Below are 26933 nucleotides of genomic sequence, written 5' to 3'. Positions count from 1 at the left end.
CACTGACCGGTCCTGCTGTGCCTCTTTCAACACCTCTGATACCGCAACTCGTGTTGGATCTCTTTCCTTCATATCGCAAACGAATGTGATGGAAAACTATGTATACAAGGGATAACAAACAACGAAGAGAATTATTAGCACCAGTTGAAAAGGGCAGGACAGTACGTCAATTCCACCTGGTAGTAATTTAGATCCGATATAACTTGCTAAAAAATAATAGTTGTCGCCACTAAAGTAAGCAATATGAGTGTCAAAAGCTCGTGGAGAACAACAGCCGATTTTGAACTAGTCACTGGTCTACAACAAGGAGACGCTCTTTCGCCAATGCTGTTCACGAATACATCGACCGAAATTTATTTTGAAAATCTGATGTTTCGAAGTGAATTGAACAAACTGTGCTAGTCCATTTGGGATCCCAGATTCACTTATTATTGTTAAGTTTAATTTAGGATTTTTGGGAGAGCTGTAAAGAGGAAAAGTGGGAATAGCCACATCTTGAAAATCACAATGTTTTCATCAGTCTGTAAGTGTAAGAAAATTGAAAAATAGCAGTCCAAAAACAAATTGGTAGGCTCCCAATGGGAGCTCATAGCTCCTTGGCTCAGTGGAGGGTTCGTAACTTTGGTTCGTAACCACTTCTATAACGAAATATACTATAAATACGTTATAATAACATACAGGTTTAAACACCTTCATCGCCTATAACTGAAGAATGAGTAAAAATTTATCTATTTGATGTTTTACTAATGAAATATATAATTTCACATAAAAACCATAATAGACATTTGTCTAACCCGAATCATTACAAGTAGACGACCTACATTCAAATTTATCGACACACGTTATTTTGTAGAGGTAACATCACTATCGCGATGGGAAGTCGGATTTGTTGCTCGACCGATCTGAAATTTGTACTGGATTAGCTGGAGGGCGCAAATCGATAAATCCAGCAATTACGTGAGACTAAAATATAATAATTTGGTGTTTCAATGTAATTAAACTTAATAATATGTAAAATGAATATTGACATGTGAAATGTTACGCCACCTTTTTGTAAATTTGATGTCACCGACCTCTTTTTACAGCAGAAAACCGAGCTACAGCATTTTTTCTGCTGCGGTGTTCACGCGCGCGACTGGCCTCGGTCTAGTTAAAAATCCGCGCTCAACTAGTTTTATTACCCGCGCTAAATCATTTTGATCTTGTACTTCGGCAGAGGGGAAACAGTGCAAATAGCGACTCCCTTCCCAGTGTTGCTCGAAGGTACTTTCATCTCCTGAGGCTACGTCGATGTCACCATGTTCAGCATTTTTCTTTTTTCGTTTTTTAGAGTTCTTCCCCATATTTATTTACACTTTATATTTATTCTTCAATATTTATTTACACTATTACTTATATTTACAAACTTATTTACAGATGTAGCTATAGAAAAAGCCTGAATAGCGCCTTTAAATTTAATTAATGTTTAAAAATACCGCCAACCCATCCGACGTTACCGCGCTTCCCGAACGAAAAGTCTTTAACCTTTGGCCGAATGTCACTTTTGACATTTATATTTTTCTCAAGAGCTGTATCTCCATTGCGCTGCTTGAGATAACCGAAATAAGAAGGTATTTAAACAGAAACGAACTAAGTATTCCCGCGATGGTTTCGCAGCAAATGGCATACGTGGCAGCGGTGCCCGTGGGTGTGGTTTTGGCTATAGGACTGATACGCAAATGGAGGTCCAGAAAATGGGGGAAGTGCTTAAGTAATACTTGTTTGAGGGGCAAAACGTTTCTAATTACGGGTGCGAACAGCGGAATAGGGTTCGAGACGGCAAAGGCGCTCGTGAGGCGGAAGGCTAGGGTGATCTTCGCGTGCAGGGACATCGCGAAGGCCAAGGAAGCGATCACGCAAATCAGGAAGGCGCAGCCGACCGGCGGCGAACTGGTAAGTAACTTTTTTTACACAACGCTTACAAGTTTTTTACTTGTTTGATTTGTGTGTACATGTCACGATGAACATACGTATTTCATGAAAGAAAACTTATCTCTCAAGCTTACAATCTAAGTTCAAAAGTCCATTTAGTCTGTTAAGTATAGACAATGAGGGTAGGGTTCGACATTTGTGTACAAAGTGAGGTAGCTATGAAAAACAGTCTGTGAACGCGAACCTGGAGCAGTACATGTGTTTGGACCCCTAAACTGTGAGTTATATTATAGTCCATCCATGAGATCAAGTCTCACCCAAGGCAGTAATTTATCTGCTTTTTTTTTTCACCTTTAAATTTATTATAAGCTTAATAGCACTTTTTTCACAGACATTTCTGCTTGTTAAAAATTAAAAATAAATCTGCTTAGTCTATTATGGTGAAAATGCATTTTAGACACATTTGTGTAAATTACTTTCTTTGAAGATAAATGGAACATTATTTTATTGATTTTTTTTAATCATCATCATTAAATCAGTTGATAAATGGTATTTGGAGTACACATTTCGTATTTCATTTTATATTTTTTATGTGAAAAATTTTAACCATGGCTGGCAATCCCACATTGTCGCTTTTTACTAGAATTGCTTGTATAAACTGAAATAAATGTCATATACTAAGAAAAAGTGACCAAGGCCTCCAGTGCCCCAGGCTGGAATCGAACCAGCGTCCTCTGCTATTGCGACAGGTGCCTGAGCCACTCGGCCCTCGGGGTCACGGCAGCATTGGTCGAATTGAATTTGGTGGCCAAGTGGCTCAGGCACCTGCCGCGATAGCAGAGGACGCTGGTTCGATTCCAGCCTGGGGGACTGGAGGCCTTGGTCACTTTTTCTTAGTATATGACATTTATTTCAGTTTATAATTTATATAGTAGTGTTTCTACTTGAAATAAAAACAAATTAAAATATTTTCTGAAAATAATTTAAGATGTTCTAATACTTCTATTCTAATAGTATTTGCTTGTATCTTTTTCTCATCTACCCTCAAATACGTGAACAGTGTCGAAATATGCGTCATATCATATTTAATGTTTAAATATAGTTAAAGTGATTAAATCTCAATTATCAGTGACTTAAACCCTTCCAAAAGCCGTCTTTTGATATATTAACACTGGGTTTGGTGTAGTGTAGTGTAGTAAGTATTTGCTTGTATCTTTTTCTCATCTACCCTCAAATAAGTGAACAGTGTCGAAATATGCGTCGTATCATATTTAATGTTTAAATATAGTTAAAGTGATTAAATCTCAATTTTCAGTGACTTAAACCCTTCCAAAAGCCGTCTTTTGATGTATTAACACTGGGTTTGGTGTAGTGTCGCGAGTTTTTCGAGACTTTAAATAATCGCCTTGGGGCAGTTATTTCTTTGTTTCCTTGTAGCTTACAATTTAAAATGAAGTGTTTTCAATGCAGTGGGGACTGTAGCAATGATGATAGCGCGATACAATGCGATGGGTGTAAACGGAATGTTTGCTCAGCATGCAGCAATCTGACGAGTAGTGAGGCTAGAGTGATGGGTCTAAAGGCTAAGCGAACCCTGCTTTTTCTGTGTGTTCCATGTCGGGAGGCTTTGTTCCAAGTACCTCAGCTTATAAAGTCGTATGAAGTGGTGCGTGAGGAGTTGTCCGATATCAGGAAGCAGTTATCTTCAGCTCCGAGTGCAGCTGCTGCCACTGAAGGGCAGAACCAAGGAACAAACGACATAATTGCTGAAATGATGGACCGGGAACGCAGATCGTGCAATGTAATTATAGTAGGCGTCACTGAGTCGGATTCAGATGATAACAACATAGCGGTATCAAGCGACAACTCTATTGTGCGGGAGATTCTGAGTGAGGCAACCAGTGAGGGTGCTTTTGTTAAGGCAGTTCGTCTAGGATGTCGTGAAAGTAATAAGAATCGTCCGATCAAAGTCATCCTGAAGTCTCGTCAGGATGCGGTCAAGGTACTCAAGAACAAATCGAAGGCCAGACCGCAGGTGAGAATATACGATGACAAAACACCCCTGCACCGGGCAGAGCTTGCGGACCTGCGGCAAAAGCTTAAGGAACGGACAGAGCGAGGTGAGGCTAACCTTACTATTAAGTATGTTAGCAGAGTGCACAAAATCATTAATTTAAAAAACTAGCCAATCGCAACCCATACAACGACCTGACCTTTATGTATACCAACTTATCCTCTCTTCCTTCTAAATTTGATTTATTCCTGCTGCAAGTAAACAGGAACAATCCAGCTATCATAATCGTATCAGAGACTTGGCTTCATGGTGGAGATAGAAATTGCACCTTTGCCATTCCTAATTATAGTCTGTATAGGCGGGATAGGCTAAGGCGCCCGAGGTTGCTGGGCGGCAAAACGCGAGGTGGTGGGGTCGCTATCTACGTCAAAGACTCTTTGAATGGCATTCCAATTATAGCTCGGAAAAACCTGAACTACATGTGTGATGAGGCTGAAGCTCTCTACTTGGATATTAGGTTTGACTCGTACCACTTCCTTGTAGTTGGTGTGTATCGCTCGGACAATGAATCCGACTAGCTGACGCGGGACTCCAAGTTACTTGAAAATCTGCGTTTGGCGTCAGAAAACAACACTCATTATTGCTGGCGATGACCTTTTAGAAAGTGCGCAGCGAAGAGCCACCAAGATTCCATTTAAGCTCAAACGCCTACCTTATGAAGAAAGGCTAAAGGTACTGAAGCTGCCCACACTCAAAGCCAGGAGAGCGAGAGGAGACCTTATCGAGTGTTTTAAGATTGTTACCCACTGTTACAACCTCCCCGACATTCACGATATAATCAACAAGAGAACTATCAGCCACGAGACCCGAGGTCACAGCCTAAGAAAAGCTGCATATCATTCTTTGTCCAACCGTGTTGTGGCGGCTTGGAACCGTTTACCGGATAGTGTTGTAACTGCTCCATCGGTCAATGTTTTTAAAAACAGATTGGACAAATGGCTTTTAAACAATAAGTTAGACTGATGTTACTTAGTGATGTGATACGACTTTACAAACTTTGAACTGTATAATACAGGACACTGTGTGACATAGGTTCATCAGCTAAATAGCTGCTCTCCTATAATTATATAATAATAATCTATCTCTGCGTTCTACATCACATTAAAACTCTCCAAGGGGCCTCTACGTGTTGGATCTATATCCCCACGCAAGCCTATCAAAAGACCGGGATTTATAGGCCCGTGAAATCCAAGGAGATACAATAATAATAATCTTTACAGTACATATGGGGCTACTTTATAGCACTAGTGCGAGAAGTAGCATATTACGTTACTGTGTCGAACATTTAAAGGGCCATATGTACTGTAAAACGTTGTACGATACATGTGCGAATATGTAATTCGCAACTCGTGTCGATTTAAAACACTCCCTTCGGTCGTGTTTTAATTTATCGCCACTCGTTTCGAATTTCCTATTTTTCGCACTTGTATCGTAATGTACTATTTTAAACCTGACAAGGTGTCCTTATGGCAAGCGACAAAGGGGGACGTTTTGCTGGCCGCTTTTTGGATTAGTTGCCAAGCCGACCCCTGGCTCCCATGAGTCTTGACAAAATGCCAAGACAATGTGAGGATGAAGAAGAGATGTTCTGAGTAACAAAAAACAATTAAGCACCATTTTTCACCTGAGACACTAAACATTAGACTTCATTTATTATAATTTCTAAACAGATTCCCATGCAGTTGGATCTCGCATCCTTCGAATCCATTGAGAACTTCGTGCAAGTAGTGAAAGCCGGCTTCTACAAGATTGACGTGCTGATCAACAATGCAGGTGTCGCAACTCCATTGGACCTCGGTCTGAAGACCAAGGAGGGCTTCGAAATCAACATCGGTGTTAACCATATTGGCCACTTCTATCTTACTAATCTGCTGTTGGATCATTTGAAACGGGCAGCTCCAAGCAGGTACGTTTGTTATTGAAACGAATCTACAGTCACGTCTGAAAATATTGATACGAAAAAAGTGCCAAAAATATTACACAACTTTATTGCCCATATATTAAGGTAGTGTACTATATTGCCCATATGTATACATATTTTTGGTACATTTTTCGTATCGATATTTTCAGACGTGACTGTACTATAAAGCTTGCCATACACACTTCACTACAGTTCAACTACACAGGTAAAGCTGTATCGGATACTGCACAGTTTAATGCCACACATGCTCCGTTTTACCTGTACAGATGGCAAAACTGCGCAGGCATACCCTAGTGTGTATGGCCAGCTTTAAGGAGTTAGCAAACCGGCTTTGGGTGACCAGGGGGCTTACCGCGAAAACCGAAATTCGCAAATTGCGGGGATCTTTCTCTTTTACTCTTACTAAGACGTAATTAGAGTGACAGAGAAAAATGTCCGCAATTGACGAACTTCGATTTTCCCGGTAGGAGCCCAGAGGTAAGGCCATTTCGTTCGACATCAGCATTGCTATTCAGAGGGGAAATGCGGCCAGCTTCTGGGCTACCACGTGATCACAACTAAGGGCATTTTTTTTATTTAAGTTTGTTATTGTTCTTTTTTTACCCACTTGTGTTTCGTTGCACCAAATAAATTAGTTTCATCTGCTAGCATGAAACCATCTAAAATCTCCCAACTAGTCCATAAGTAGCTTAAATATATTTGTTTAAGCTGTTCGGCGACGGTATTTAATAGATTTTTTCATCAAAGAACTCGCACAAAACCAAAAGCGACATCGGTATTGATTGATACTTAATTACCTTGTTTACTGTTAAATTTACGATTAGTATAATAATGTCCAAAGTCCTCCACATTTCTTTATTTCAGCCTTCTCAGTGAAATATTAACCTTAGTTTACTTGTTTATATGCTATAACAGATGCTTTTTATCCAGTAAACGCATGATTGACAATGCAGGACTTTTCAAATCTTAAAAAGACGTGCACGGTCTGCTTACGGCAATATATGCGAGCTTGAAATACTAGTAACTATTTGTATTTTTTTTAATTTGTTAGCCTGTTGTGTCCCACTGTTGGGCAAAGGCCTTTCTTTCTTCCACGCGTCTCGGTCTATGGCAATATTAGGCCAATCTTTCTGAAAGACGTCAATATCGTGCCGCCATCTCCTTCGAGGTCTGCCGTGACGCCGCACTATGTTTGGTGTCCACTCGGTAGTTTGCTTGGCCCATTATTATTATAATTTTTTTTTTAATTTCCTCACGCACAAAACGGCCAGTCTAGACGTGTCATGGCCAATGCTTGCAATTGCAATTAAGTATAATAGAAGATAATATATAGTATATCAACTTAACTGCAAATAAGTGCTGTTTTCAAGCCAAACTTTATATGGTGCTTCCATTATAATGTCACCCTGTCGTTTAAAATCGTCACATATTTAGCATGCAAGGCGAAGAAAACTTATATATGATATTTTTAACATTGTTACAATTACTTTCTCTTTTTGTAATGTGTGAAGCATATTTTTATTAATACAGTTATTGCAATTAACAGAAGCGTAATCTAGTTCTTATTTCCATCAGTTTAAGGTCTAATTTAGCTAAATTCACTTGCTTCGTAAGATATCTATATGTACATTTTATTTCAGAATCGTGATCGTGTCTTCCACGCTTCACGAGAAAGGGAATATCAACTTTAATGATTTAAATTTAAAGCAGGAGTCTGAATTGGCAGTCCAGGTAAGCATATTGTAAACCGCGTAGTTCGAACACGAGGTAGAATTAAGCAAAATACCCGTTTGCCCACCGCGCCCCCTCTATAACCCTGGGCAAACTGCGAAAATCGAAGTTTGTCAATTGCGGACCTTTTTCTCTGTCACTCTAATTACGACTTAATGAGAGTAAAAGAGAAAGATCGCCGCAATATGCGAATTTCGGTTTTCGCGGTACGCTGGTGCGCCGGGTGCGGGCAGCCCCAACCTAATCCTGCGTTCGATTGCCGAGAGGATTGACTGCCCATATTTGAGGCATTGTGATAATATGCATGTTTCTAGAAGTACTTATTATGTCTAACCACTATTTAGGTACTTCTAGAAACATAGCTGCCTTAGTAATTATTTAGTGATAAATCTGTAACATAGCTATAAGTGCATACAAGTTACTCGAATTAAATGATTTTATTTATCTATATACTCAACTGCATCGCATTCTCATACCTTCCCGCTGTACAGCGTTTTCACATGCCCGATCCGATATCGGATGGAAGTTAAATATGTGTTTTTCTGTGTTTGTTTTTCTTTTAATAAATCTTTATTATTAAAAACGATAAATAACGCTAACAATTTGATGCCATATGGCACTCCTCTGCAGCTGTTTTTCTCATAAGCATCTTCCGACATCCCACGTAAAGGCGCTTCCGATAATTTCAACTAGGTATGTCGGAGCCCCCCGTCAGCTGTCGGATTGATAATATTTGTTTGTGTGCGTATGTGTAGTGTGTAGCCATAATGTTTGTTGTATTGTGCATGATCGCTAAAGACGGCGCCCCCTTGGCCCCACTACGCAGATGTAGGACTTTAGGCTTAGCATGCACTGTGATTAATTTCATGCGGATTCAGTCTTGCAAGTGCGTGCACTTATTAAGCATGCAGTACTTATTTTTATTTATTTCACTTTATTAGGCACACTAAACAGATATTGTCGAGAAACATACTATTGCACATTATGGCTTAAAAACTAGCACGAGATCCAAAACAAGTGTACACAGCATGCTTTATCAGTAAGCGCAAATTTAACAAATCAATTAAACAACATATCATAGCTACAGTGAAAAACATCAGAAACAAATAACTATCTCAACATTATAATATAAGAGAGTAACTTTACATTATAAAAACTAAAGCTCAGAAATGAGACAAACTTAGAGAGTTGAAGCAGATGTCATCGGTCATTGCGATAGGAGAAAAGGATGTTAGCCGAGCACTTCTAAAACCTAGCAATGTGGGATCAAAAATATCAATGCCTCTATCGCAATGATCGCCGGCTATTAAATCATTATATTGGCGGCACAGTCTTGTAATTGGATTATAGAATGAAGTGTTTTTATATACTCTAAGAGGGTACGTAAAGTACGTTTTAATTATTGCGGTTCTGAAACCGCAATAAATTAATTGCAATGCGTTCTAAGCCTAACAACCGATATCGGATCGGACAATCTTCACGGCTTTGTATATTTATGATTACAATAGTTATACAGCATAACAGTTATAAACTAAAGCACTGTACAATTTCACAAGATAATAAATAATATTCAACTACCATCCATCACGTCACAGTACCTCAAGCACATACGACACACATCCGTTCACTGACTTGCACAACAAATCATTATTTGGTACCCATGGCAGAAATGAGGTTAAGGCGTTAAGCGCTTTGACACGAGACACCGAGCAGATTTGTATTTCGCGGCCTAAGAAAGTTATGGGTACAAATGGGACAGCAAGCTTTACGATAAATACCTTGCGAGTATCGTTTTCCTGACTTAGTGCGTTTTCTATGTACGTTACTCTTCCAGGGCAAGGTGAAAGGCCGATACAATCCTGGTTACTGCAATTCGAAGCTCATGAACGCGTACTTTGGCCGCGCCTTAGCTGACAAGCTTAAGGATTCAGGAGTTGACGTGCACACTGTGTGTCCAGGGTTCTGCTATACTAATCTGTTCAGGTGAGGTGTAACTAGAGTATCCGACTTCCAGGGTGAGCTCAAAGATTGGAGCAATCGCGGCTATTGCTCCAAGCTCATGAACGCGTACTTTGGCCGCGCCTTGGCTGACAAGCTTTATGATTCAGGAGTGGACGTGCACACCGTGTGTCCAGGGTTCTGCTATACTAATCTGTTCAGGTGAGGTGTAACTTGAGTATCCGACTTCCAGGGCGAGATCAAAGATTGGAGCAATCGCGGCTATTGCTCCAAGCTCATGAACGCGTACTTTGGCCGCGCCTTGGCTGACAAGCTTAAGGATTCAGAAGTTGACGTGCACACCGTGTGTCCAGGGTTCTCTTATACTAATCTGTGCAGGTGAGGTGTAACTAGAGTATCCGACTTCCAGGGTGAGCTCAAACATTAGAGCAATCACGGCTATTGCTCCAAGCTCATGAGCGCTTACTTTGGCCGCGCTTTGGCTGACAAGCTTAAGGAATCAGGAGTGGACGTGCACACCGTGTGTCCAGGGTTCTGCTATACTAATCTGTTCAGGTGAGGTGTAACTAGAGTATCCGACTTCCAGGGTGAGCTCAAAGATTGGAGCAATCGCGGCTATTGCTCCAAGCTCATGAGCGCGTACTTTGGCGGCGCCTTGGCTGACAAGCTTAAGGACTCAGGAGTGGACGTGCACACCGTGTGTCCAGGGTTCTACTAATTATGGCAACCCTATTTATGTTATAATTAATTAATAACATATACCTATTATTAATCAAAGCTACTTTTATTTTGGACTATGTAATCTACAATTAAAACTAATTTTTCAAACTGCTTTTAGTTCATTTTGCAAGAACCAGTATTTGTAAAAATCATGTACTAATAAGTAAATAAGTACTATGTTACTGTGATAAAACATAATGCCACAGTATCTAAGTTCAACTGATAAAAAACGACCTTTTTATCGCTAGTCTGTGAATTACGTATAAATTGAACACTACTTGATCGTGTCATTCACGAAGACACGTGCTCAACTACTATTTGTTGTTTTTCTGTCCCGTCAGCCAGGGGAAAATAAGCACTGTTCGTAAAAAGAAGGCTAGGGAGTTTCTTACAAATCTGAATATAATTGGGCTTATTCTACTCAGAATCGACAGCATTCTCCATCCTACGATTAAAGATAAAGATAAGTTAAGATAGCTTATTATTCAAGTAGGCATATTACAATGCGCCTGTGAACGTCAAATAAAGCTACACCGGCAGCAGAATATTAAAGAAAGATGTCCCAAAATGTCCGTTCCATTACGTCACATATAAGTGATAAGCAATTCTTCACTTGTATGTGTGTGACGTAGTGGAAACTACAAATTTTTGGGACATCTTTTCTAGCATCTCCGATTGAGTACTTATGAGTTGAAAGAATCCAAAAACATCAGGATCTGTGAAAATCAGGTCTTCGATTATTTTTTTTAAAAGCTTGACTTTACGCAGTCAGTGTGGAAAAGGGTTATTCGCGGACGGTCTAGAACGCAAAATGACTAGTGTAATATTTTACCTACATCGGTTATAGTCTACGGACTAGAACGCAAAATGCCTACATAATTTTTTCCGTTTTATCTTAACTTTATAGCGATGTCGACGGAGCCCCGCTTCCTCTGGGCTCCTATTCTGTACTGTTTGGCCTTCGGCCATTTTAAGATACCTAACGAACCTAACCTACCTATATAAAAAGTTGTGGTCGTTTTGCGTTCTAGACCGTTTGCGATGTAGACTAATAGCGATATAGACAAAATATTACAGTAGTTATTTTTTGTTCTAGACCATCCGCGAATGACCGTTTGAAAAGAATCGAATAGAATAGAAAATATTTATTTGGCATAAAATCAAACAAAAACAAAGTAAATAATTACCTACACGTACACCAAATAGGATGCCGCTCAGCATAAGCCGTGTTTTTTAGACGCGGCACTGGTTTTCAGGGCACCCAAACTTAAAAACTAAAACTGGGCTCAAGAGTACTAGAAGAATGCTAAAGTCAAATCCAAGACTAGTCTGCAGCGGTTTCTATAGCAGTGTTATTTTAAACGTCAAACGTTTATGAAATTCTGACGTATAAATAACAGTTGCACAGAGCTAACAAAATCGTTGCGGACATATCTTGATCTAACACCTAGTTAATTATTAATTAAAATAAAGTTTAATTTGATTAAGTTTTCTACACTTATTTTATATCATTTGTTCCAGAGATTTTTTGAGATGGTATCACTTCATTCTGATGGCGCCGATCGCTTTGCTGTTCATGAGGTCATCTCAGCAGGCAAGTTTTTTATTCTTATAATAGATACATGCTTACAAACAATATTATCGCCAAACTGTAACAGTCTATTGACCGAAGTGTTTTCGAACGCGATTCTCGTGAAATTTGTGGCCATATTCTATGATTAAACAGATTTTTTTTGTCGATCCAGTTTTTAAACAAATAGCCGTATCGCTATCATAAGAGTTTCTTCCTTGTTTATTCATAATTTCATGGAAGTTTGACGTTAAAATAACACCTGCACAGTCTGTGCTATTAAAATCGCTGCCAACTTAGCTTGGTCTGCCTACCTATACCAGGATCACATGGCGGGCCACCTAAATCAGCCAGGCGGGTCGTAGGTTTAGTATCGCTGGTAAATCAAATTTCGTACTTTGGTTGTCACAAGTTGACTTCTGAAATTTTAGTGAGCACAAAACATCAACAGTGGGCATAAACTAAGGCGCACGTTATTTTATTAGACTTGACCTTTTTATTATAATAATAAAATAATTAATAAATATTATAGGGACATTCTTACACAAATTGACTATGTCCCACGGTAAGCCAAGAAGGCTTGTGTTGTTGGTACTCAGACAACAATACATATAATATACAAATACTTAAATACATAGAAAACATCCATGACTCAGGAACATTCTGCGCTCATCACACAAATAAATGCCCTTACCGGGATTCGAACCCAGGGCTATCGGCATCATAAGCAGGGTCACTACCCCTTACCCATTATTTGTTGTCTCCTAACTTCAAAATAAATAATAATATTCATCTCCAGGGTTCAGAGACGGTCGTATTCTGTGCCACTGACTACAGCATCGAGGGCAAAACTGGCAAATTCTATCGCGACTGCGTCGAATACACCTCCAAATATCCCTTCGACAAGGAGGTCGAGACCAAACTGTGGCAGGCCACCGAGGACATGGTCAAGGCCAGGAGGCCCTTGTGAGACCAAACACCCTCGCGGCCTCACACTCATCCAATCACGGAGTCGCAAACACCCACTCAAACCGCACAACGCCCGCAAGACTTGAACATACGACCACCTCCTCCCGTCAAACTTAAGCGTCCAGAGAAGCCTAAAGAGACCCGGAAGCCTGAGAGGCCTAAGCCGTGGCAGGAGAAGTCTGAGTCCCGGCAGCGGCAGGAACGGAAGACTCAAGCCGGCCCGAGTCGGCCGAAACGGCAGGCACCGGGGCAATCCACTTCGAAAAAGAACTAATGTAATGAGGTAAAGTCTCTAATGTAATCCTTTTGTAGATACTGGTACATTTACATATATCTAAGGACGAGCCTACGGGCACTAAGAATGTTGCTAGTTCAGTGTCACTCACGAATTCGAGCCAATCGGTTAGTCTAACGCAATTAGTTGCGACCAATCGCACGCGTGATGCAAACTCATCCACCAATCGCGTTGTGGCGTTAGACTGCACGATTGGCTCGAATTCGTGTGCGTGACACCGCTGTAAGTAAGAATGGGGCCAGATTCTTATTGCCCGCAAGGCCCACTCTCAAGTGGTTGTTTAGTCAATTTGTGAGGAATAATGTTGATTGATATAAGTAGAACTGTAGGGCTAAGATGGTCGGCTTTTTATCATTTGTCACCATGCCTGTCACGTTCTAACAAGTTTGCAAGCGCGAAAGTGACGGGCATAGTGACAAGTGATAAAAATGGAACCATGCTGCCACCGCTAAATCATTGTGTATAAAATCCGAAAACTTAACCAAAGATATTTAGTAAAAATGTGTCAAAATTTAATCCCATTTTTATGACGTATTTTGAAAAGGATAATATTCCGAACCACAAATACATTTGTTTTTGTTATTTTTGGAGGTTAGTTTTTAGTGTTGGTGTCATGGTGTAAATCCCTTAGAGAATCTGTTTAGTTTAGTAATCAGGAAACATCTAGCACAATACCTATTGCATATTTATGTCCTTGTTGTTATTGTTAATGTTAGCAAAGAGATTGTAATAGAGAGGTAAAGTTTAAGAAAAAAGTGTCCCTTAGCCCTTCAAGTGGTGCCAGCGAAAACGCAATAAGCAGTCAAGTGGCGCCGCGGATTTGCGCAAAAGCGGTCAAGTGGCGGGGCCCCGATGGGTGGTCAGCGCGGATTAAGATTTTACAATATTGACGATTTCAGCTTATCTTCGTATAAAAGTATATATTAAATCATATATTGTTGGAATCAGCGTACATAGGCTATTTAAATATAACAAATGATTTCAATGTTTATACATTTGGCCATACCGATACCGATACCATGACCGGCAGATAGATTATAGAGTTGAATTAACTCCGGAAGAGTGACGGTTTTCCGGTTTCCTTGACAAAAATAATGATTAATAAAAATCAAGACTTAACTCTGACTAGGCGGTCGCTCCCCGACAAATTTTATACCAAGTGTTGTTTTTCTTCGTCTGTATGTTATCCTTGTCTAGCTTGCTCCCTGATTTTGGGCCCTAGAAGAGCGTAACTATACTTAAAACCGTTCAATTTCACCGCTAAATACTGCAGCACCTCACTAACCACTCACTGGTGGCCGACAGATTACTGGTTTTCGTATCGACCAGTGAGTGGTGGGCCGCCAGTTTACCGCATTTTTAATCCGACTACTCACGGGTTAGTTTGATATCCATAACAGATGGCGCTGTTTTGCGCCATGTGTTTTGCACTCACTGAATTGTCAAACGTCAACTTTTGACAATCAAGAGTTACTGCACAATGTATGGAGCTGTACAGCGCCATCTCGTTTACCTGTCAAATTCGAAGCACAAAATTGTCTTCGATTTCACACATCTTACTCAATCAATGTATCATTGATGTTAGGTAGCGTCCAAAGAGAATTAAGAAGAACAAGAGTGCTCACTCCATACAACGGTTTTATTACCAAAAATACTGCTACTCGACCATAGATGTCGCGGCAAACAAAAAGTCTAATGCTCAAAGATTTTTCTATTCGCTAAAGCCGTTTTTGAGAAATTACTAAAATAAAAATTTGAAACGGTACTTGACAAAATAGTACGGTTTAATACTCGAAATTATTATGAATACTACACTAGTCGTAATCGCAGTCTGTAAATTATACATAGATACAAATATAAAATCAAAAATGCCTCCGTACAAATTTATGAAGAAAGCGCTCAAGTCTATGAAGCCCGGCAGCGGCCCGGTCTGCAAAAAGAAGAAAGACGGCAACAGGATGTCAAGAAAGAACTACAACAGTTTCTCAATATACCTCATCAGAGTATTAAAATCACGTACAGGACATAACGTCGGAATTTCAAGCAAAAGCATTTTAATTATGAACTATATTGTCAATGTTATTATAGAAAAAATCGCCTGTGAAGCTGGAAAACTAATACGCGGAACGAAGGCTCCGTTAAGCGAGAACGAATTACGAATGGCCACAAAACTACTCCTTCCTGGTTTCCTAGGAATGTAATCATTGTTGAATGGGGCGAAAGCGCTCCGGAACTACAAGAGCAACTCGAGCAGTCAGATAGTTATTATGCCCCATTTTGCCCATTTAGTCCATTTTGGTTAATGTATAAAACCGATATTAAAATTTATTATTTTGACTACCATCTTTCGACACATGATTAAAACTTTTAGAACACCATTTGACTTTGATCCTTATTCTTTCAATCATCAATCAATCATTTATTTATTTGCAAAAATACAGTAACATAAGGTGTTAGGACTATTCAGGTACAATGTGTATTTTGCTTGCAAGCAAGCGTGCAAATATAATGTGTCAAATCTAAGCATTGAAAAATAATATAATTGAAATTAAGACATTAGCATAAATAGTTAGAGAATTTGAAAAATTAGGAAAAAAGTCAGTCAGTCGCCATAGAATTATAAAAACTGACAATATGTGTTAAATTCGTTAATAACCAACAAGTGGCGCTATCTTACCGGGCATAGGCTAAAGGTTGTGGCGCCATCGCTCTAATCGATGCCGCCATACCTTTGGCCTTTGATCTACTAGATGGCGCCACTTTGTGATATTTGACTACTTTAACACATGTCAATCAGTGAAAGAATAAGGATAAAAGTCAAATGGCGTTCTAATAGCTTGTGTCGAAAGATGGCAGTAAATTTGCTGTGGCTACAAAATGTTGTTTGACAATCCACCTCTATTTCAAATTCTCTTTGTAGGAACAATAACATCTTCTGAGCATAATATACAGTAGCGGCAAAAAAATATCACATTGCTATTTTTATGCAGGCATTGATTCGTAAATTCGTGATATGAGACACGTCTGATACTTTAATCATATAAACAATGATTGTATCATCATCACGACCAGGATCGATGTTTCGCCATCGTTGGCCTCTGGTTTGAAAATTAAATGAAATCATTACTTTACAACTTAACCGGGCAAACTGTCAAATCGTCATTTTCAAACGTCCCTAGTTTCTAAATTCCATCGAAATCGCTAACGCCGTTTTTGAGAAATTAGTAAAATAAAAATATGAAACGGTATTTGACAAAATAGTACGGTTTAATACTCGAAATCATTATGAATACTACACTAGTCGTAATCGTAGATTGTAAATTATACACAAATACAAATATAAAATCAAAAATGCTGCCTCCCTACAAATTTATGAAGAAAGCGTTCAAGTCAATGAGGCCCGGCGGCGGCCTGGTCTGCAAAAAGAAGAAAGACGGCAACAAGATGTCAAGAAAGAACTACAACAGTTTCTCAATATACCTCATCAGAGTATTAAAATCACGTACAGGAAATAACGTCGGAATTTCAAGCAAAAGCATTTTAATTATGAACTATTTTGTCAATGTTATTATAGAAACAATCGCCTGTGAAGCTGGAAAACTAATACGCGGAACGAAGGCTCCGTTAAGCGAGAACGAAATACGAATGGCCATAAAACTACTCCTTCCTGGTTTCCTAGGAATGCAATCATTGTTGAATGGGGCGAAAGCGCTCCGGAACTAAAAGAGTAACTCGAGCAGTCAGATAGTTATTATGCCCCATTTTGCCCATTTAGTCCATTTTGGTTAATGTATAAAATCGATATTAAAATTTATTATTTTTACTACCATCTTTCGACACATGATTAAAACTTTTAGAACACCATTTGACTTTGATCCTTATTCTTTCACTGACAATATGTGTTAAATTTGTTAATAACCAACAAGTGGCGCTATCTTACCGGGCATAGGCTAAAGGTTGTGGCGCCATCGCTCTAATCGATGCCGCCATACCTTTGGCCTTTGATCTACTAGATGGCGCCACTTTGTGATATTTGACTACTTTAACACATGTCAATCAGTGAAAGAATAAGGATAAAAGTCAAATGGCGTTCTAATAGCTTGTGTCGAAAGATGGCAGTAAATTTGCTGTGGCTACAAAATGTTGTTTGACAATCCACCTCTATTTCAAATTCTCTTTGTAGGAACATAATAACACCTTCTGAGCATAATATATAGTAGCGGCAAAAAAATATCACATTGCTATTTTTATGCAGGCATTGATTCGAAAATTCGTGATATGAGACACGTCTGAGACTTTATATCATAAAAACAATTATTGTATCATCATCACGACCAGGATCGATGTTTTGCCATCGTTGGCCTCTGGTTCGAAAATTAAATGAAATCATTACTTTACAACTTAACCGGGCAAACTGTCAAATTGTCATTTTCAAACGTCCCTATATTCTAAATTCCATCGAAATCGCTAACGCCGTTTTTGAGAAATTAGTAAAATAAAAATATGAAACGGTATTTGACAAAATAGTACGGTTTATTACTCGAAATTATTATGAATTACACTAGTCGTAATCGTAGATTGTAAATTATACACAAATACAAATATAAAATCAAAAATACTGCCTCCCTACAAATTTATCAAGAAAGCGTTCAAGTCAATGAAGCCCGGCGGCGGCCTGGTCTGCAAAAAGAAGAAAGACTGCAACAAGATGTCAAGAAAGAACTACAACAGTTTCTCAATGTACCTCATCAGAGTATTAAAATCACGTACAGGAAATAACGTCGGAATTTCAAGCAAAAGCATTTTAATTATGAACTATTTTGTCAATGTTATTATAGAAAAAATCGCCTGTGAGGCTGGAAAACTAATACGCGGAACGAAGGCTCCGTTGAGCGAGAACGAAATACGAATGGCCACAAAACTACTCCTTCCTGGTTTCCTAGGAATGCAATCATTGTTGAATGGGGCGAAAGCGCTCCGGAACTACAAGAGGAACTCGAGCAGCCCGATAGTTATTATGCCCCATTTTGCCCATTTGGCCCATTTTGGTTAATATATAAAATCGATATTAAAATTAATTATATTAAAATTTATTATTTATTTCTATCGGCTTTGTAAAAAGCGTAGAAAACAATAAAAGATACATTTATTTTGCGCCAAATTAACCTTTTTTAATTGAACGCTTTACGTCATAAACAAAAACTTTAGTACCACGCCAAGCTCCCGGGCGCAAGCGAGCTAATGTAAACTTTACTTGAAAGTGTGAAGGTTACTTTGACAGCGTCCGCCATAACACCTATAGTTGTCCTTGGCGCTGCGGGCACGACTAGTAACAAGGCTTTTAGGTGTTCTTAGCGTTCAGAAGGTTAATGCAATTCGCGTCGATATTGTCTTCATTAAGCTTATGGTGGATTAGTGGAAATATAAATAGTTTGTATCGCTCAGGTTATAGTACCGCTTCGGTAATATTTCACAACGAATATTGCGCTAGGGAACTTTCATTTAATCATACTTTGCTTTTGAAAGGAGAATAAAAAAATAACGAGGTTTTTGCATGTGCTCTAATATCCTAACTTTTACTATTTGAAACGATAGTAAAAAGAAACGATAATAAGCCATAATTTGAAATAATTATAATATCTTCATTTCGTTATAATTAGTGCCATTATTCTTATTCCATTAGCTTAGTAGGAACCAAAGAGAATTTGAAATAGAGGTGTATTGTCAAGGAATTGTCATTTTAAAACGTCCCTATATTCTAAATTCCATCGAAATCGCTAACGCCGTTTTTGTGAATTTACTAAAATAAAAATATGAAACGGTATTTGACAAAATAGTACGATTTAATACTCAAAATTATACACTAGTCGTAATCGTAGATTGTAAATTATACACAAATACAAATATTAAATCAAAAATGCCTCCCTACAAATTTATGAAGAAAGCGTTCAAGTCAATGAAGCCCGGCGGTGGCCTGGTCTGCAAAAAGAAGAAAGACGGCAATAAGATGTCAAGAAAGAACTGCAATAGTTTCTCAATATACCTCATCAGAGTATTAAAATCACGTACAGGAAATAACGTCGGAATTTCAAGCAAAAGCAATTTAATTATGAACTATTTTGTCAGTGTTATTATAGAAAAAATCGCCTGTGAAGCTGGAAAACGAATACCCGGAACGAAGGCTCCGTTAAGCGAGATCGAAATACGAATGGCCACAAAACTACTCCTTCCTGGCTTCCTAGGTATGCAATCATTGTTGAATGGGGCGAAAGCGCTCCGGAACTACAAGAGCAACTAGAGCAGTCCGATAGTTATGCCCATTTGGCCCATTTTGGTTAATGTATAAAATCGATATTTAAATTAATTGTATTCAAACTTATTATTTTTATTTGCAATTGTAATGAATAGCCCTGTTTAGGCCCGCAAAAAAAACTAACTAATATGATTTTTTGCCGCTACTATGCTATATTTACACGAATGTGTCCTTTCTGTTTTAATTTTAATATAATAATGTTGATGGTAGCTGGTGACTGGTGGATGGTAGCGGAACTCTCAGTACTGCTACTCGACCATAGATGCAGCGGCAAACAAAAAGTGTAATGCTCAAAGATTTTCAGCTAATATTCTAATCAGAGTAAGCGTAGGAGTTATAAATTTCCGAGTTCCGGTTATTCTAGTTGTAATAATCGTTGGGCATTAGACTTTTTGTTTGCCGCGTAATGTATTGTCTAGTAGCAGTACTGAGAGTTCCGCTACTTGACGCTAGATGTAGACTATGAAAATAATAGTATTTTTGGTAACAAAACCGTTGTATGAAGTGAGCACTCTTGGTCTTTTTAATTCTCTTTGGTAGCGTCAAAAATTAAACTTGAATACTATTGTTAGGAATAATAAGATGATAGCCTTTAAGAAAAATAAACGATATAAGATTATTACCGCTCAGGGCCTCAAATAGTTTCATCCCTGTACATTATCAGATAACGCATTCAGATGTTTTGAGACGTATATTAAAATAAATAAAATAGTGTTGTGTAATAAATCATATGAGAATGGCCAAATATTTTTAAAAGTGCATATTATTTTTAACAGCTTTGTTAAAAGTGTAGAAAACAATAAAAGATACATTTATTTTGCGCCAAATTGACCTTTTGAACGCTTTACGTCATAAACAAAAACTTTAGTACCACGCCAAGCTCCCGGGCGCAAGCGAGCTAATGTAAACTTTACTTGAAAGTGTGAAGGTTACTTTGACAGCGTCCGCTATAACACCTATAGTTGTCCTTGGCGCTACGGGCTCGACTAGTAACGACGCCGTTAGGTGTTCTTGACGTTCAGAAGGTTAATGCAATTCGCGTCGATATTGTCTTCATTAAGCTTATGGTGGATTAGTGGGAATTTAAATAGTTTGTATCGCTCATGTTATAGTACCGCTTCGGTAATATTTCACAACGAATATTGCGCTAGGGAACTTTCAGGGAGAAAAAAAATAACGAAGTTTTTGCATGTGCTAACTTTTACTATTTGAAACGATTGTAAAAAGAAACGAAAATAAGCCATGATATGAAATAATTATAATATCTTAATTTGGTTATATTTAGTGCCATTATTCTTAATCCATTAGCTTAGTTAGTAGGAACCAAAGAGAATTTGAAATAGAGGTGTATTTTCAAAGAAAATTTGGTAGCCACAGTAAATTTACTACCATCTTTCGACACATGAATAAAACTTTTAGAACACCATTTGACTTTGATCCTTATTCTTTCACTGACAATATGTGTTAAATTTGTTAATAACCAAAAAGTGGCGCTATCTTACCGGGCATAGGCTAAAGGTTGTGGCGCCATCGCTCTAATCGATGCCGCCATACCTTAGGCTTTTGATCTACTAGATGGCGCCACTTTGTGATATTTGACTAATTTAACACATGTCAATCAGTGAAAGAATAAGGATAAAAGTCAAATGGCGTTCTAATAGCTTGTGTCGAAAGATGGCAGTAAATTTGCTGTGGCTACAAAATGTTGTTTGACAATCCACCTCTATTTCAAATTCTCTTTGTAGGAACATAATAACATCTTCTGAGCATAATATACAGTAGCGGCAAAAAAATATCACATTGCTATTTTTATGCAGGCATTCATTCGAAAATTCGTGATATGAGACACATCTGACACTTTATATCATAGACTTGAGACTGAGACTTTATATCATATAAACAATGATTGTATCATCATCACGACCAGGATCGATGTTTCGCCATCGTTAGCCTCTGGATTGAAAATTAAATGAAATCATTACTTTACAACTCAACCGGGCAAACTATTTTAAAAGTGTACCCTAGGTTGATCGAATTGTCATTTTCAAACGTCCCTATATTCTAAGTTCCATCGAAATCGCTAACGCCGTTTTTGAGAAATTACTAAAATAAAAATATGAAACGGTATTTGACAAAATCGTACGGTTTAATTATCGAAATTATTATGAATACTACACTAGTCGTAATCGTAGATTGTAAATTATACACAAATACAAATATAAAATCAAAAATGCCTCCCTACAAATTTATGAAGAAAGCGTTCAAGTCAATGAAGCCCGGCGGCGGCCTGGTCTGCAAAAAGAAGAAAGACGGCAACAAGATGTCAAAAAAGAACTACAACGGTTTCTCAATATACCTCATCAGAGTATTAAAATCACGTACAGGAAATAACGTCGGAATTTCAAGCAAAAACATTTTAATGAACTATTTTGTCAATGTTATTATAGAAAAAATCGCCTGTGAAGCTGAAAAACGAATACGCGGAACGAAGGCTCCGTTAAGTGAGAACGAAATACGAATGGCCACAAAACTACTCTTTCCTGGCTTCCTAGGAATGCAATCATTGTTGAATGGCGCGAAAGCGCTCCGGAACTACAAGAACAACTCGAGCAGTCCGATAGTTATTATACCCATTTGGCCCATTTAAATTAATTATATTAAAATTTATTATTTTTATTTGCAAATGTAATCAATAGCCCTTTTTAGGGCCGCAAAAAAACTAACAAATATGTTTTTTTGCCGCTACTATGCCATATTTACACGAATGTGTCCTTTCTGTTGTAACTTTAATATAATAATGTTGATGGTGTCTGGTGGATGGTAGCGGAACTCTCAGTACTGCTTCTCGACCATGGATGTCGCGGCAAACAAAAAGTGTAAAGCTCAAAGATTTTCAGCTAATATTCTAACCAGAGTAAGCGTAGGAGTTATAAATTTCCGAGTACCGGTTATTATAGTCATAATAATCGTTAGGCATTAGGCTTTTTGTTTGCCGCGTAATGTATTGTGTAGTAGCAGTACTGAGAGTTCCGCTACTTGACGCTAGATGTAGACTACGAAAATAATAGTATTTTTGGTAACAAAACCGCTGTATGAAGTGAGCACTCTTGGTCTTTTTAATTCTCTTTGGTAGCGTCAAAAATTAAACTTGAATACTATTGTTAGGAATAATAAGATAAATAAAAAAAATAAAAATAAGCGATATAAGTTTATTACCGCTCAGGGCCTCTTACATAGTTTCAACCCTGTACGTTATCAAATAACGCATTCAGATGTTTTTAAAGACGTATATTAAAATAAATAAAATAGTGCTGTGTAATAAATCATATGAGAATGGCCAAATATTTTTAAAAGTGCATATTATTATTAACGGCTTTGTTAAAAGCGTAGAAAACAATAAAAGATACATTTATTTTGCGCCAAATTAACCTTTTAACCGCTATACGTCGTAAACAAAAATTTAGTACCACGCCAAGCTCCCGGGTGCAAGCGAGCTAATGTAAACTTTACTTGAAAGTGTGAAGGTTACTTTGACAGCGTCCCCCATAACACCTATAGTTGTCCTTGGCGCTGCGGGCACGACTAGTAACGACGCCTTTAGGTGTTCTTAGCGTTCAGAAGATGAATGCAATTCGCGTCGATATTGTCATCTTTAAGCTTATGGTGGATTAGGTGAAAATTTAAATAGTTTGTATCGCTCATGTTATATAGTACCGCTTCGGTAATATTTCACAACGAATATTGCGCTAGGGAACTTTCATTTAATCATACTTTGGAATCATACGAGGATTTTGCATGTGCTAACTTTTACTATTTGAAACGATTTTAAAAAGAAACGAGAATAAGCCATAATATGAAATAATTATAATATCTTCATTTCATTATATTTAGTTCCATTATTCTTATTCCATTAGATTAGTTAGGAGGAACCAAAGAGAATTTGAAATAGAGGTGTATTGTCAAAGAAAATTGGTAGCCACAGTAAATTTACTACCATCTTTCGACACACGATTAAAACTTTTAGAACACTATTTGACTTTGATCCTTATTCTTTCACTGACGATATGTGTTAAATTTGTTAATAACCAAAAAGTGGCGCTATCTTCCGGGCATAGGCTAAAGGTTGTGGCGCCATCGCTCTAATCGATGCCGCCATACCTTTGGCCTTTGATCTACTAGATGGCGCCACTTTGTGATATTTGACTACTTTAACACATGTCAATCAGTGAAAGAATAAGGATAAAAGTCAAATGGCGTTCTAATAGCTTGTGTCGAAAGATGGCAGTAAATTTGCTGTGGCTACAAAATGTTGTTTGACAATCCACCTCTATTTCAAATTCTCTTTGTAGGAACATAATAACATCTTCTGAGCATAATATACAGTAGCGGCAAAAAAATATCACATTGCTATTTTTATGCAGGCATTCATTCGAAAATTCGTGATATGAGACACATCTAAGACTTTATATCATATAAACAATGATTGTATCATCATCACGACCAGGATCGATGTTTCGCCATCGTTGGCCTCTGGTTTGAAAATTAAATGAAATCATTACTTTACAACTTAACCGGGCAAACTATTTTAAAAGTGTACCCTAGGTTGATCGAATTGTCATTTTAAAACGTCCCTATATTTTAAATTCTATCGAAATCGCTAACGCCGTTTTTCAGAAATTACTATAATAAAAATATGTAACGGTATTTGACAAAATAGTACTTACGCGTTAATACTCAAAATTATACACTAGTCGTAATCGTAGATTGTAAATTATAAACAAATACAAATATAAAATCAAAAATGCCTCCCTACAAATTTATGAAGAAAGCATTCAAGCCAATGAAGGTGGCCTGGTCTGCAAAAAGAAGAAAGACGGCAATAAGATGTCAAGAAAGAACTGCAATAGTTTCTCAATATACCTCATCAGAGTATTAAAATCACGTACAGGAAATAACGTCGGAATTTCAAGCAAAAGCATTTTAATTATGAACTATTTTGTCAATGTTATTATAGAAAAAATTGCCTGTGAAGCTGGAAAACTAATTCGCGGAACGAAGGCTCCGTTAAGCCAGAACGAAATACGAATGACCACAAAACTACTCCTTCCTGGCTTCCTAGGAATGCAATCATTGTTGTATGGGGCGAAAGCACTCCGGAACTAAAAGAGCAACTCGAGCAGCCCGATAGTTATTATACTTATTATGCCCATTTGGCCCATTTTGGTTAATGTATAAAATCGATATTTAAATGAATTATATTAAAATTTATTATTATTATTTGCAATTGTAATGAATGGCCCTTTTTAGGGCCGCAAAAAAAAAACAAAAAAATATGTTTTTTTGCCGCTACTATGCCATATTTACACGAATGTGTCCTTTCTGTTGTAACTTTAATATAATAATGTTGATGGTAGCTGGTGTCAAATGTTAAATATATGGGTATGTATGATAGTTAACGAATTAGTATGTAAAGTAGAAAATGATACGTACGTAGTCGAATAATAGTACTTTACGAATTTACGATACAAGTGCGAGAAATGGGAAGTTCGCAGCGAGTGTTTTAAATCGACACGAGTTGCCTTTTCGCACATGTATCGTACAATGTATTACAGTACATATGGCTGCATACCTTTTTTTCGACATGGTTACGTAATGTGCTAATTATCGCACTAGTGTGGTAAAGTAGCGCCGTATGTACTGTAAAATGTTTTAATAGACTTGATAACCTTGTACAGCGCCTTAGATTGTGTAGTAACAAAATATAAAATTGCTGCTTATCACAGACTGTTGGGAGTTTATGTTTATCTTTTATGGAAGATAGAGGTAAGGAATACAATCTCCATAGGCAGAACTGTTGCAAAAGTGTCCAGCTGTCAGCTATAAATAATAGTTCCAAATCTCTCCAGAGTAGCGCTAAAGTAGCTAAGAACGTAGGCGTTATTCACGGAGTGAAGAGCGCTGTCTTGATTTGTTTTTTTTTTCAAGTATTCTAGGTATTGTAGCGCCACCTATGTAAAGTTTTTTGACGGACACTTTTTGGTAGGTGGAGGTTCTATTCTTACCTCTACCTTCCATAATCTTTACTTAATCTTTTCGACGCCGGGTCAAACACAAAAGCTGTCACTCGGACGCCACGTCACCGAAGTGTCAAAACTGAAATTGAACTTTATGCATATGCACGTAGGTCTATGTTGCTCTGTGGTCAGTGACGGATTAATCCGTTTTCGGCGTTGTACCTACGGTACGGATATATGCGTCATTGGCGTAAAAAAGGTTAAGAGTCACACGAATCTAGCCCCCGCCATACAATCGAGGTTACGCTCTCATTTTAAAACGACATTATGATGTAACATGGAATTAGACATAAAAATTCAAATAACATATCTGTCTGGCCCTGGGGCCCATTTCTCGAAACATATTAGTAAGGAGTGTAGAAAAAGCAGCCAAATCTCTATGTATTAAGTTTCCATCAAAAAACACGAGGGGCCCGAAAATTTTTAACCACGCACTTCTGAAGTCGAAAGAAGGAAAAAAAAAAATTAAAGTAAATTTCGCCAAGAAAATATTTTTTTGTTTTATTTTTTCGAATTTTTTAATGTTTGTTAATGTTATGTTATGGTAAAACTGGCACTGAATACGTTTTTTTTTAGTAAAACCTAGTTTATGCAAAGATAACTTGCATTTAGACTACTCCCAATCATGGCATAAAAAGTCGTTTTCTACCAAGTTACAATAATAAGATGTTTTTTTTTAAATTGATTGTAACTCTGAAACTAGGTGGAATCCAGAAAAGTTTATATGACTATTTAGTCTCTAAATATGATCAGGAATACTGTTAAAAATTTTCGGTTTCCTCATGTTACACCGTGTATGTTAGATACCTAAATATTAATTAAAGGATAAATCAATTGATGTTTGTAACATATGTCTCGATACCATGGGTGCGAGCCGAAGGAATTACTGTAAGCCTAGTTATTTATTAAACAAGTTTGGGTCTAACTTGGTGTTTTATTGTAAATCAGAAGAACAGCAGTTATCATATTTGCAAGAAGCAAAGAAGTTTAAACACTATGGTTGGGGAGCCCAAGAGGGGATTTTTGTATTTACTCGAGCGCGTCAAATTAAGATACGAGTAATATCTTGCTACCCCGTGGAGTCTATCTTAACCACTTTTAGCCGTATGTTGATCAGATGGATTTGGTCATTTTAGTACAAATGAATGCTCTAATTGTGCTATTAATATATCTGATAATTCTATGTATTTTCATAATGTGACGGTTACATTGTGAACACCGGGCGTCGAAATTGTGATCGTCACTTTGAGGAAATGCGTACAAATAATTGTCAGATTAAGTTATAGAAAAATTATAGCATTAAGAGGCTGTCAACACCCAATGTCCTTGAAATTGATGTTACTTAAACAGTTTTTTAAGAAAGACTATTTGTTTTAGTCAAGTAAGAAAAATATAT

General features: G+C 37.8%; 1 protein-coding gene across 1 annotated transcript; it reads left to right on the top strand.

Moving 5' to 3' along the window:
* The first annotated feature begins 1157 nt into the window (after nucleotides 1-1157).
* Nucleotides 1158-26462, top strand: LOC133524572 (retinol dehydrogenase 14-like). Its single transcript, XM_061860659.1, has 6 exons — nucleotides 1158-1932; nucleotides 5656-5891; nucleotides 7547-7637; nucleotides 9472-9620; nucleotides 11838-11910; nucleotides 12686-26462. The coding sequence occupies exons 1-6, from the start codon at nucleotides 1462-1464 to the stop codon at nucleotides 12854-12856; spliced, it is 1191 nt and encodes a 396-aa protein (XP_061716643.1). The 5' UTR covers nucleotides 1158-1461; the 3' UTR covers nucleotides 12857-26462.
* The last annotated feature ends 471 nt before the right edge of the window (nucleotides 26463-26933 follow it).

This window comes from Cydia pomonella, chromosome 1 (assembly GCF_033807575.1).
Source record: "Cydia pomonella isolate Wapato2018A chromosome 1, ilCydPomo1, whole genome shotgun sequence".
NCBI lineage: Eukaryota > Metazoa > Arthropoda > Insecta > Lepidoptera > Tortricidae > Cydia > Cydia pomonella.
Note: the sequence above shows the minus strand (reverse complement) of the source record. Positions and strands in the feature narration are given on the sequence as shown.